This window comes from Molothrus aeneus, chromosome 16, assembly GCF_037042795.1.
Source record: "Molothrus aeneus isolate 106 chromosome 16, BPBGC_Maene_1.0, whole genome shotgun sequence".
In the NCBI taxonomy this organism is placed as follows: domain Eukaryota; kingdom Metazoa; phylum Chordata; class Aves; order Passeriformes; family Icteridae; genus Molothrus; species Molothrus aeneus.
In genome coordinates this window covers 2,951,434-2,963,492 of record NC_089661.1, presented here as the reverse complement: position 1 = coordinate 2,963,492, position 12,059 = coordinate 2,951,434, and the positions used below count along the sequence as shown (strand labels likewise).

Here is a 12,059-nt window from a genome sequence, read left to right as displayed (position 1 = left end):
GCACAAACTTCCAAATCCCTGGCTGCTCTGCTCCAAACTCCAAGCTAAGGGCAAGCAGAGACTAGCCAGAGACTCCTGGGGCCACTGAGCCCATGCTCCTCAGCCACTGGGCTGCACAACTTGGGAAGTCTGGGAGCAAAGGGCAAAGCGCTGGAACAGGACCTGGGCTGACAGTCCCTGGAGATCACATTCAAAATAGGAAAAAAAAGTCACCACGACAGCAGTGAGCTTCTCCTCCTCTTTTTGCCCTGTTCAGCAGCTCGTTAATAGGCTCATCATGGAGCCAGGAAGATGGGAACAGCAGTGGATCCAAAAGGAGCATATGTTTTGGGGGGTGAATGGAGAAGGAGGGCAAACTAGAAAATGTCGGCTTCCTGGTAAGAAATGAGTTACCCTTCCCTCCTCCAGCCTTGGCAAAGGATACCTGGGAGCTGATAAACTGATCATTCTGATAACTTCCACAAGGAATTACACCAGCAGATCCTTTAACAGATAAATGTAGTGCTAAAGGTAGGAATTCAGCAGTTTCCCAGGGGAGTTCTTGACACCAACAGCCCAGTCTGCCCTACCTCGCGTGTGGCTCTTTGGGGAGGAAGAGATTAAAAGGCTGATTTTGGAAAGTCCTCAGGATCTTCTCACTACCAGGGTCTTCTGTGTATGGGAGAGTACTGAATTGCAGCCAAAGGACATGCTCAGGGATAGAACCCTGACACAGGTGCACCCCCTATCACCACAGGCTCTCCCAAGAGTCACCTGCACTCCAGCCCCATTCTCCTCCTCTCACAGCCTGGATTTATAGTTTTGCTATCTGGGTTTTTTTAACCCCCAGTGCTCTACATAATTTTGACATTTCTTAGGCCTCAGGACAATAGGGAAATTGAGGAACAGCAGATGTGTTATTCCCATTACTTCAATTAGTCACCTCATCTTAGAAAATGACACTTTAAATATTTCAACACACGTTTTCCCATCTTTGGGGTATGTTAAGATGACCTAAAAACACTGACTTCTCAGAGCCCAAGAGTTTGCTAGAAGCAGATTAGGTTTTGCAGTTGGGCAGTAACCCTTCTCCTTTTATGAGATTAGTCTGAGCATTGTGAATTCCAGGGGGAAGCAAACCTCTTCTGTACTAAGGAATTCAGCAGGCAGAAAGAATATACAATAAACAAAAGCTTTGATTTCTCCAAAATATTCTACCACTCCTCTCCAGAGCACAACATTGCAACAGCACATTGAAAAGAAGGGGGGAAGATTCAAACATGAATTCTTTTTTTTCCCCCAAGAAGAGATTGTAACTTTGTATATGCCACAGGAATTCAAAGCAAGGCTCTTATTAAGAATTTTTCTTTGAAGTAGTTCAGACAGGATCTGAGTATGTAGGTGAGGTTTATGTTAAGCAGGGACTAAGGATGCTTTTTTTTTTCCTTCTGGGGCCCTGAGTTAAGCACTTTTCCCTCTCTCATCCCATTCAGCTGAGTGGGGCACCTAAAACAAGCAACCAGCACAGCTGTTCAAACCTGGGTCCTCTAAAGAGCTCTCCATCATTACCCTGGGATTAAATAGATTACTCACTGAGCTGTACTTTCAAGCCATTTCTCCTCAGAAAACAATTTGATTCAGGGCTCCTTGTTGGAATAACTACAATGCCAAGGCTATACTTGTTGCATTCCCAGAGCCTCCCAGTTTTTCCCAATTCACAGAGGGGACAGTGCCACACCCATTCTGGATTCCCTACAGGAAGCACAGAAACGTTAGTAGGACCTTGGTAATTATCCTGGAACAAACCTTTAGCAATACATTTCCTACAGACACTGTGATTTAGTATATGATTTTCTCATCATTCAGTGTAAAACAGAAACCAGAAACAAAAGCACAATTAAAAGGATGGTGAGAAAAGAAAGCCATTCTAGACAAAGGTGATTGTTTAGAATGTTTGGTCTTACCCTGAAACCAATTGCTCATCAGTTAGAGGACATTGGTCTCTGAAATGGGAACATGGCCATAAACACAAAACAAAACACAACAAAAGAAAATAAACGAGGCAAGTACACACAATACAAAAGAGAAAAAAAAAGAGATAATATTAAAAACAAGGATGAGCTATTAAGGGTTAAACTCCTGTAAAGGAAATATAACTGTTGAGGAGAGTCTAAAGTTAATGGAAGGTGAATTCCAGGGATACATTGCAGGCTGTTTGACAGCATGGAGAAAACAGACTAAGGTAATTTAGTCCTTGCACTAGCAGTGGCTGCTGCCATGTGTCTTCCCACAGTACACAGCATTTATGGAGCTGATTTCCAGGACACTTTTTAATTCATGCTTACCTTAAGAGAAACAGCAGAGGTTGCAGCCTGATTTAGAGCAGATTCTAAACCTCAGTTTCTTTCCTACACTATGGCTATCATTTCCACCAAAGAACCTCCCATGCAGCCTTAAACAACCCACAGCCCTTCCCAGTTGGTTCTAAAGCTTCCATACCCACAAGACTTAGGAAAAGAGGATGCCAAGTGTTTGTTGTTGCAGGACTCTGTGAAGGGCCTGGCACACGCAGCCACCACTGCTCCTGCAGGGATCCTCACAGCAGACACAAGGCTGGCCAGACTCACAGCACACTGAAATCCTTCCCTGCCCCTCTCTGTGCCCCAGGCAATAAGCACAGCTTAGGAAAAGGGGATTGGAAAAGCTTTCAAGGCAAAGAATCCTAAACCCTTCTTTACAACAGGTGTACAGAGCAGGACTGAGTTAGCACCTGTACTCACTTTTATATCAGAAACACCTGTTTCCATTTTAACATCCAACTGCCACTTTTTCCCCCAATTAAGATTAAAAAAGGACTTGTTTCATAAAACAACTTCATAAATCTACTGAAAAATTAATCTGATAAAAGCTTTCTACTAACCCACATGAGAAAGGGGAGGCAAACTGAAAACCTCCAACAATTACTTAATACAAAACCCAGATTTCTGCCAGTGACAATGAAAAGAGAACCTAGAGAGCCCAAATGACAAACTACACAATGGGGTGACATTACAGGAAGGGTGTTTCAAGGAATGGGTGCATGAATGGAAAAGCACAGGCTTACAGAAAGGAAGCCTTTCAGAACAAATACAAGGAACAACACTGGAGTCCAGTGAAAGAGGGACAGAGGAAACAAATGTTATCACAGGAGAACTACTGTTTGTTAGAAAGGGACATTCAAACCCTTGTTTGTCAGTAACTTGGGGTTTTTATAACAGAAGCATTTGCTAAATTTGCTAAAACTCCTTCAGTTAGTCAGCTCTGCTACTAAAAATGCAAAGTCTGCTGTAACATATGTTACTATATGTGCCTCCTCATTAGAATATTTGCTTGCTGGCTATACCACCTTCAGAAAAAACTACAAAAAAAACTATTTCAAACCAATTTAACATAGCATTATTTTATGGCTTCAAAGGAGTTATTGCCTCCTATTTTTTCAGGGGAAAGAAAGAAGACTGGCAGGCATCTCCATAAACATTGGGAGGGGGTGTATTCCTGGTAAAACACTCAGAAACTGAAGGATGTTTTTGAAAAGTGCAAATGATGAAAGGCTGAGAAGAAGCCAACAGAGACACTTGACAAGCAATTTGTTTTGACAGTGACAGTCTTCTGAATACCTTTTTGTTGCATGGCCACCATCAACACACCTCAAACACTTTTGCTGCTCAACTTGCTTTCAGCAGGAAATAAAATATGTACTCTGCAGACCCAAACACAGCCCCATTGAGCAGAAATGAATACAAGCAAACACACCCCAGGAACCTGGGGAAGGATTATCATGAATAAGCTGCCATTGTCTATAAAAAAAACCAAAAAGCATAACAATGATCAGGAAATTGAGCCTGGAGGCTAAAAGAAATCCAATTATCTGTACAAATATGCTACATGGAAATGGAGTTAAGGCACCTAAACTGATCTGATTTTGTCCCTCCTGAGAGCATTAAGAAAGGTCAGTTCCAAAGTAATTGATCTGGGTTCCAATAGCTATGGGGAAAAAACAACAGTAAATCTTACCTAGGACACAATTGGTACTAGATTACTAATAAATTAAAGACAGGCATCCAGTATAAAAAAGGATGACTCCAACCTTCTTAGGAACTACTGCAGCTACAATATAAATCTGAAATAACCTTTGTACTGAGCATGCAGTGGGAAAACCCCAACCCTACAACATTATCAAACTTGCCATATACCACCAACCCAACCCAGCAGTCTGCCCACTCCACAGCCTCACTTTGTGCCACCAAAACCACCCATGGGTGCTCCTGACATGCAGGGATTGAAAAGAAACTTTTTCCAACTCTTCCTCGATGAAGTCTTCCAAAAATAATACAAAACCACTTCATAAATTACTTTTATTGTGGACAATTTCAGACAGAAAATCATCACCACCAGAAAACAGACTGGACTTTGTGCTGATGAACTCTCTCCATGTGCACTGAGTGTCCAGGAAGGGAACTGCTGCACTGCAGAAGGATCTTACAGGGATGGAGCTGCCACTGAAGGAATGGCTCTCACAAAACCAGTTGCTCCATTCCTGGTCTCTATAACCTGATCTTCAATGAAAACACACACACTGAAGCAAAAATTTATAATGTTGGTGAGGAAAAAAATCAATGATGATATTGGTTCCATGGCATATGAAGGTTAAACTCCTTTCCTTTCCCAGCTTACAAAGCAGGTGCATCTCCCTCCCTCCAGGGGATCTGCACTTCTCTGTCTCCACTCTCCCCTTGGAATCTCTTCTATTCCAAGGCACCAACCTCTGTTACTCCTAAAATTGCCTGACACAAATCAAAGTTGGAGCAATCCATTGCACAGTTTTGAAGATGCCTTTTTGTCTTCTGCTGGAAGAAGCATCTGTGTACTTAAAACTTGCATATTTTTTCCACCTCATCAGTCAGTGAAAAATACAAACTTTGCCAACAAAGCTTCTCTTGTCTAATTTGAATTAACAACACTCAGTATATAAAGAGCATCAGCATGTTCTTCTACTAGCAGGTACCACTGAAGAGGACACATTTAACTGCTACAGGAGTTGTGTGGGATGCAGGGGATTTAAGAGTGATGCTTACATTGCTGCTGGGAAAAAGCTTTCTGTAATCAAGCTGCAAACAAACACAGTTTTGAAAGGGATTTTGAATTTCAGAAAACAGATGCCCAGCCATATAAGCAGCACCAGCAGTGTTCTAGACTCCAATACCCAGCATCTAGAATAAATAAACTTTCAGAGCAACAGAAATGCTGCTGCTCTTCTATTTCCCTTTCCATATGCATGGGAGATACAGACAGATCTGAAAAAAAAATTTTTATTAGCAACAAATACCTGAGCAGGAGATTAAGCATGAACTTTCATGCCTGGTGTCCTGGACATCACTACAATGAAATAATCTAAATATTTGTTTAGTGTAGGTTACCTGCCAGCACATTCAATGTAAAAATCTGCTTCAGGAAAACACCAGCAGTTTTCTCACCTGACCATCATCTGAAATGATAAAAGCTTTTCCTACATCACTGCAGTAACCACATATTGTCTCACACTAACTCAGCAACACAGGCAACATACAATAAACACAGCCACACATGAAGGGCTTTGTCCAACCTGCCAAAACAGTGTCAGACAGAAATTGGTATCATTCCAACACCTTCTTAATCTACCTAGGGAACTTCTAGAGCCAGGGCTTTGAACACTGAGCTCTCCTGCTGTCCACAGCCCAGCCTGAAAAGCCAGTCACCAGTTCCCAAAGATACACATGGTTTGCTCCCCCTGCAGCTGTGCCCTGTCCATGCTGCACTCACTGGACACACAACCAAAGGTTGAGTTTGAAGGTTTCAAAGGCATCAGAATGGCAAGAGATACAAATTACCTCAAGCAAAATGTGTTTTCATAAGATCCCAGTCCTGGAAAATGAAATTAACTTATGGATATTTACAGTCATGTGGGTGATTTTAATTTCAGTTAAACCATTCTCTGTCATAAAGTTAACAACAATCTTACATTGACAAGGTGATGGTTACTTCTTTAGTACTCTTATAAAAGAGAAGAATAGCAAATACCTCTTTTTTATTAATACTGGAAATAAAAATACACATCAGAAAAAAGATCTGCTAGTGAACTGTGGGCCAACAGACAAAAAAACCTTTTTCTCTCCCAGATTTCTCTCATATCTAGTAGTGATAAATTTAGAACTATACAGCAGATTTCAAATGTTCAGCAAAACTAATTAGAGAGTCCATCCATAAATAAACACATACTGAACACCACACTGCCTATTTTCAGTGCATTTGTTACCCTCTGATTTCCTGTACTTAAAAAACTCTCTTCAAGTGTCAGTTTCCTTTTGAGCCACTGTGTCACTCCACTGACACAACAGCAGCTCTGTCTGGAGAAACAAAATTAGTTATTCATTAGTGCACAGCAATTCCAAGAGACCATTACATGAGCTAGGGAAGAAGTTGAGGCAACTTAAAAATATATCCAGTTAGGAGTAGGCAGGTAAAGAAAAGTGGGATTTTGCCAAAGGATTAATACTCCTAGTTTTGAAAGGGCAATATTGCCTTTCTAACAAGCAAGAATAGCTGATCTTGCCCAGGAAACAACAGATTCAGCAGCATTCCCTGGTGAGACAGTCCTCTTTCCTAAGCACTAAGTTGCTCATAACTCGATATTAAAGCATTTTTTGCCAGGTTGTTGTTCATAGAGTCCAGGAGAATGTGCCTAGGAACTAGGAGGCAAGAGAGCAGGAGGCTGCCTCTCCTCCATTTCAACCTCTCAGGCAGAAGAAATGTTTTCCCTCCTACCTGGAGTCCCCATCTTGATCTTCTGTGCTGTCACCAGAGCCATTCACAGCATATCGACTCCTTGGTTTGTCTGAAGCAAAGAATAAAGATAAATTTACCCTGGAAAAAATCTGCTTAATGTGTGTATTTATGTTTTTCTATTCTCACTCAAAAGAACATTAAAAAAATAGGAGAAAAGTTTTATCCTCCAGGGGATGAAGAGGAGAAAGTGAAACATACACAGAAACTGACACAGATAACAGTTTGAAGTTCAAGAGGGAAAAGTAAAAGTCTGACCAATGCAATTTCCCTCCTTATTGCTCAGGTTTTGAGACAATTGCAATGCTCCCAAAGTCATAGGAAGGGAAATCCTTTATCAACAAAAAGCAGGGGTGGCAGAGAAAAAAGAGGGGGGTGGCAGGGAAGCAGTCAGAAAAAAAAAAAAAAACAAAAACAAAAAAACCCCCATCTTTTCATATTTCACCTATAAAAATGGAAAGGGAATTAGAGATTATTCTCTCTTCATAAACTGTCTCACAACCTAAGCAGAGGAGTTAAACTTCTCCCAACACACAGCCACCAGCACACAACCCAGATCACACAGCTCCATCACCCCACAGGCACTGTCCCAAATCACATGCCTCAAAGCGAGAGGTGCAAGCAGTGCTGGCACCTGAATAATCCCATGCTCCTGTTTTCCAGGAGAAATTAAACCTCCTCCAGCACACTATTCAAGACCACAGACTAAAATTCTGTAATTCCTACCCATTATTGGTTAAAGCTTATAGTGTTTACTGAATCACTTCTTCCATATCAGTGCCTTCCTTCTCATCCTGCCTCCTCCTTCCCCTGCAGCTCCCAAAACGCACAGGATTCACCTGGCCCAGGTGGACAGGGACACCTGGCACTGATGTGGTTCAGTTGATGGATGAGAGGGGTGCCAGGGCACCTGGGGGGAGTGAGGGCACGGCAGGGCAAGGGCTGAGAGGTGCAGAGTCCCATGGGGAGCTGTGAGGGGTGCCAGGTCCTCATGGACAGAGGGAGTGAGGGGAGCCAGGTACCCAGAGAGGGTGTGACAGGTGTGTTTGGGGGGGGTGACAGGTACCCACAGAGTGTGAGAGGTGTCTGGGGGGAATGATAGATACCGACAGAGTGTGAGGGGCACGGAGTGCCAGGTGAGGGGTGCCAGGCCCCCATAGACAATGTGAAGGATGTGAGGGCGGGTTCCGGGCCCGCACGGGCGGTTTGAGGGGTCCGTGTGGGGTACCAGCCCCCCATGGGAGGATGCCAGGCCCCGGCGGAGGCTGCTGCGGGCGGGGGCAGCCGCAGCTCCCGGCGGCGGCACTTACTGTCCTGCGCGGCGGGGTGCTCGGCGCCGCGCTGGAACGGGAAGCGGAACAGCAGCTTGTTGCCGCGGCTGCCCGAGCTCACCAGGATCACGCTGATGGGGCTGGTGCTCTCGCCCATGCCGGCTCGGGCTCCCCGCAGGAAGGGCCCGGCCGCTGCGCCTTCCGCTTCCGCCGGCACACGGTGCGGCCGCCGCTACGGGCACCGGCGGGACAGCGCGGCCGGGGCGGCTCTGCCCGGGGCGGCTCTGCCCGGGGCCGCCTCTGCTCGGGCCCTGCGCACCACGGCCCGTGCCCAGTGCAGCCCAATGCCCTCAGTTCTGACCAGCATCTCATGGCCCCACAGCCTCATCCCCAGTACAACCCAGTGCTCCCAGTCCAGACCAGCACCTCACACACAGCCCCATCCCCAATATAGGCAAGTGCCCCCAGTTCTGACCAGCATCTCATGCCCCCACAGCTCGTTCCCAGTGCTCCCAGTTCACACCAGCACCTCTGCGGAGAAATACCCGCAGCCACATCTTCGGTTATAACCAGCACCTCACACACAGCCCTGCTCCCAGTACAGCCCAGTGCCCCCAGTTCAGAGCACAAATTCACACACAGCCCTGCTCCCAGTACAGCCCAGTGCCTCCAGTTCAGAGCACCAATTCACACACAGCCCTGTTCCCAGTACAGCCCAGTGCCTCCAGTTCAGACCAGCACCTCACACACAGCCCTGTTCCCAGTACAGCCCAGTATTCCCAGTCCAGACCAGCACCTCACACACAGCCCTGTTCCCAGTACAGCCCAATGCCCCCAGTTCTGACCATCACCTGATGCTTACTTTCTCTCAATCACCCCAGTGTCCCATGGACACCACTCCCTGTTCCACACACTCCCAGTTTATTCCAGTGCCTCACATGCCTGCATCCAGCACCTTCCAGCTCAGCCCAGTGGCCCCAGCATGGCCCAGCACCCCCAGTTCAGCCCCATACCCAGAGAGTGCATGGTGGCCCCAGCCCTGGATCCCTCCACAGGGGCTGCTGGATCCTGGACCACCCAATGCTGTTATTTGGCCACTTTGGATCATTTGTGGCCTTTCAGACAGTTCAGTGAACTCCAGAACTTTCCTGAGAGGTGGTAACAAAGAGCAGTGAGGGCTCATCATCTCCCCCACGCCCAAAACCCCCTGGGTTATCATCCTCGTGGAAGAGTGGAACTGCCCAGGGCAGCGGTGGAATCACAACCCCTGGAAGTCTTAAAAAAACATGTGGATGTGGCACTTTGGGACATGGTTTAGTGGTGGACTTGACAGTGCTGGGTTAACCTAACACCTTGTGGGTGTGAATAGAGATTTTTCAAAGTGTGCTCAGTCTGCCATGACTCTTCTCATGATACTTTCCCTCTTTTTTTTTTTTTCCGCATCAGCAACTTTCTAATAGCAACAGGGAAGAAAAGAAGAGCTCCATAAAACAGTATTAAATAAGGAGGCCCATTGGTAATTAGAGTGGGAATGGAAATAAAGGAACGATGGGTAAAACCTGCTGCAATGCCTCTTTGGGACATTTCAAACAGTTTTTTGAAATAACATTTCTGCCTTTCTAGAGCTAATTACACATGTGCTGCACACTGAGGGGAAGGGTAAATTAATTGTGAGAACAAAGGGAATTTGTTGTGGGTTGGAATGAGGCCATGGATGCTTTTTCCCTAATGGGAGAGGAACTGATCACCTCTCCTGGGTTTGCCATGGACAAAAGATGGGATGCAGGGGCTGAATGTGCATCTCCACCCTCCCTGTGCCAGCCTGGGTGCCACTGAGGGTGGATTTGCAGGTGGAGAATCCCTCTGTCCTCCCTTCCAGTCCCTCTCCATTCTTCCACCATCTGGCAGTAGACTGCTTCCACCAGAGCTGCCAAATCCAGCGTGTCAATATTGCAGATGAATGATTGCAGAGGGCTTTTCCAACCTTATTGATTCTGTGACACCAGGGTGCCTGCAGGGGGGCAGCTGTGGAAGTCAGACCTGTGGGCTCCCCATGCTCATGGAAAGGCTGGCTTGGGCTTGTTGCTCATGTTCACTTCACAGCTCTGACACACCCTGCCTCATGGTTCCTGTGCTTTTACTCCTGCCTCTGCAGGAAGGTGACATTACTCCCCTGGCAGAAGTCTTGGTGCCTTCATTTTTTTTTTGTGTTTAAACAAGATCAGAAGTTATCAGCAATTATATTTGAGGATGCCCTGGGCTTTTATGTAAATTCTTCTGTATTTCATTGCATTACTTAGATGCTTGGACACTCTGAGGTATCCCCACTCTGGGTTTTGCTCTGCAGTCCCCCCAGGGACCCAGGGCAGAGGTGGGTGGCTGAAGAGGGAGATGAGCAGCCCCAGCAGGTTATAATCTGCAGGGCCATTCTGCACAAGGCCAGTGATAACAATTGAGCAAGAGAAGGCAATGCTGAGGGGAGAGACTTGTCCTGGGGTGATTAAAGACCAGTCGTGTTATCACAGCAGAGCACTCCTTGTACACCAGCACTGGGCTGTCATGTTAAAATTTCAGTGTGCCTGCTTCAAAATATAATTTTACTTTCTCAAATAATAAATTATAGGCCTATCTGTCATTCCCAGCTCTTGGACATTTAATTGTAGTTAGCCTTGTCATTTAAAGCAATGATTGCAAGTTCTTCAAGCCCTGGTAGGAAATCAAAGAGTAAAGCCAGGATTTAGACTCCACTTTCCAGACTTTCAAAATGTAATATGCCTCAAATATTTCAGAGTTAGAGCAGATAAATGTCCCCCCCTTATCCACAGCACTCTCCTTGAGGGGAAGGCAATTCCTGTGGATAATACAGGCCCGTGGGGAAAGTTATCCCTGATCTCACAGTGATTCCATTCAATTGGATTTATAATCAGGGATGTTGGAAATTAGAATCCCCCTTTTACAATTAGCTAATAGGTCTGTTGCTTGCTTCTGCAGTTTAAAATGAGAAATTCTGGTAGCCGGCTTTTGGAACAGATTTTGGATTTAAAAAGACCTATATTAATTTAAAAAAAAAATATCCCCTTTGGTGATTTTCTGACAAAGATTCATGACCAGCCCAAAGGCTGAGATTCTGCAGTGGAGCTGTGGATCATCATGAGAAGCAGCAGGAAGAGAGGAAGGCAGGTTTGGTGGCGTTTCCCAGAGGACGTGTCTTCTCTACTGGCCCTGTGACAGAGGAACAGCAGCAATCATGTTGTCCAGCTCTTTGCACTCCTGAGGCCAGGACCCCCTTGTCTCACTACCCCATGGGTAGCTGGAGCACTGCAATGAGGAATTTGGCTGAGAGGTTCATGCAAAGCTGGGTTATTTTCCATGTCACGTTGTGTTGAGGAGCAGACTTCTCCCACCAGGCTTGTTCCCACGACAATCCCCAGCACAGCCCTGATCCTGAGTGAGCAATGAGCTCCTTCTAGCAAACCACTGTCACATTTTGGCTGCTCTGGCATTTGAGATAGTGCAGGAATAACTCTCAGAAAAATAATTCAAATTCCATAATGATTTCAGTGATGATGAATCCTCCTGTGCAGACACCACTCTGTGTGCACACAAACCTTAATCCTGCAGTCACAGAGAAGCAATGCCCAGGTTACACAGAATAGGAAGGAATCCTCACAGTCTGTGCCTTATCCCTGTGTTTATCTGGGTCACAGCTTGGTTGAGTAACCCCTGATTAAAAGCACTCTCACTGAGGAGAGCTTGGAGCACTGCCATGAACACAACACAGAAGAGGCAGCACTTTGGGGAGGAGACAAAAACATTATGTAAATGGATATTTCACAAGCGCATCTCTATTTTCAAAGTAAATTTTCTATGGGAAAACTGCAGGTTTTGGGAATGTGTGTAGCAAGGGATGATGAATACAGCCTCTCTTGGCACTGCCATGCATTTAGGTTG

General features: G+C 45.6%; 1 protein-coding gene across 2 annotated transcripts in view; it reads right to left on the bottom strand.

The window, feature by feature from the left end:
• The window catches only part of NPRL3 (NPR3 like, GATOR1 complex subunit), a 43,612-nt gene extending 35,328 nt beyond the window's left edge, over positions 1–8,284 (bottom strand). The window contains exons 1-2 of one of the 2 annotated variants that reach the window (XM_066560571.1): positions 8,148–8,284; positions 6,820–6,889 (exon numbers count right to left, since the gene is read on the bottom strand). In XM_066560571.1, the coding sequence (XP_066416668.1) occupies positions 6,820–6,889; positions 8,148–8,265 (188 nt within the window). In that variant the 5' untranslated portion in view covers positions 8,266–8,284. The remainder of the gene's footprint in view (positions 1–6,819; positions 6,890–8,147) is intronic. The other variant, XM_066560573.1, reaches the window with a different exon arrangement.
• Positions 8,285–12,059: the final 3,775 nt, after the last annotated feature.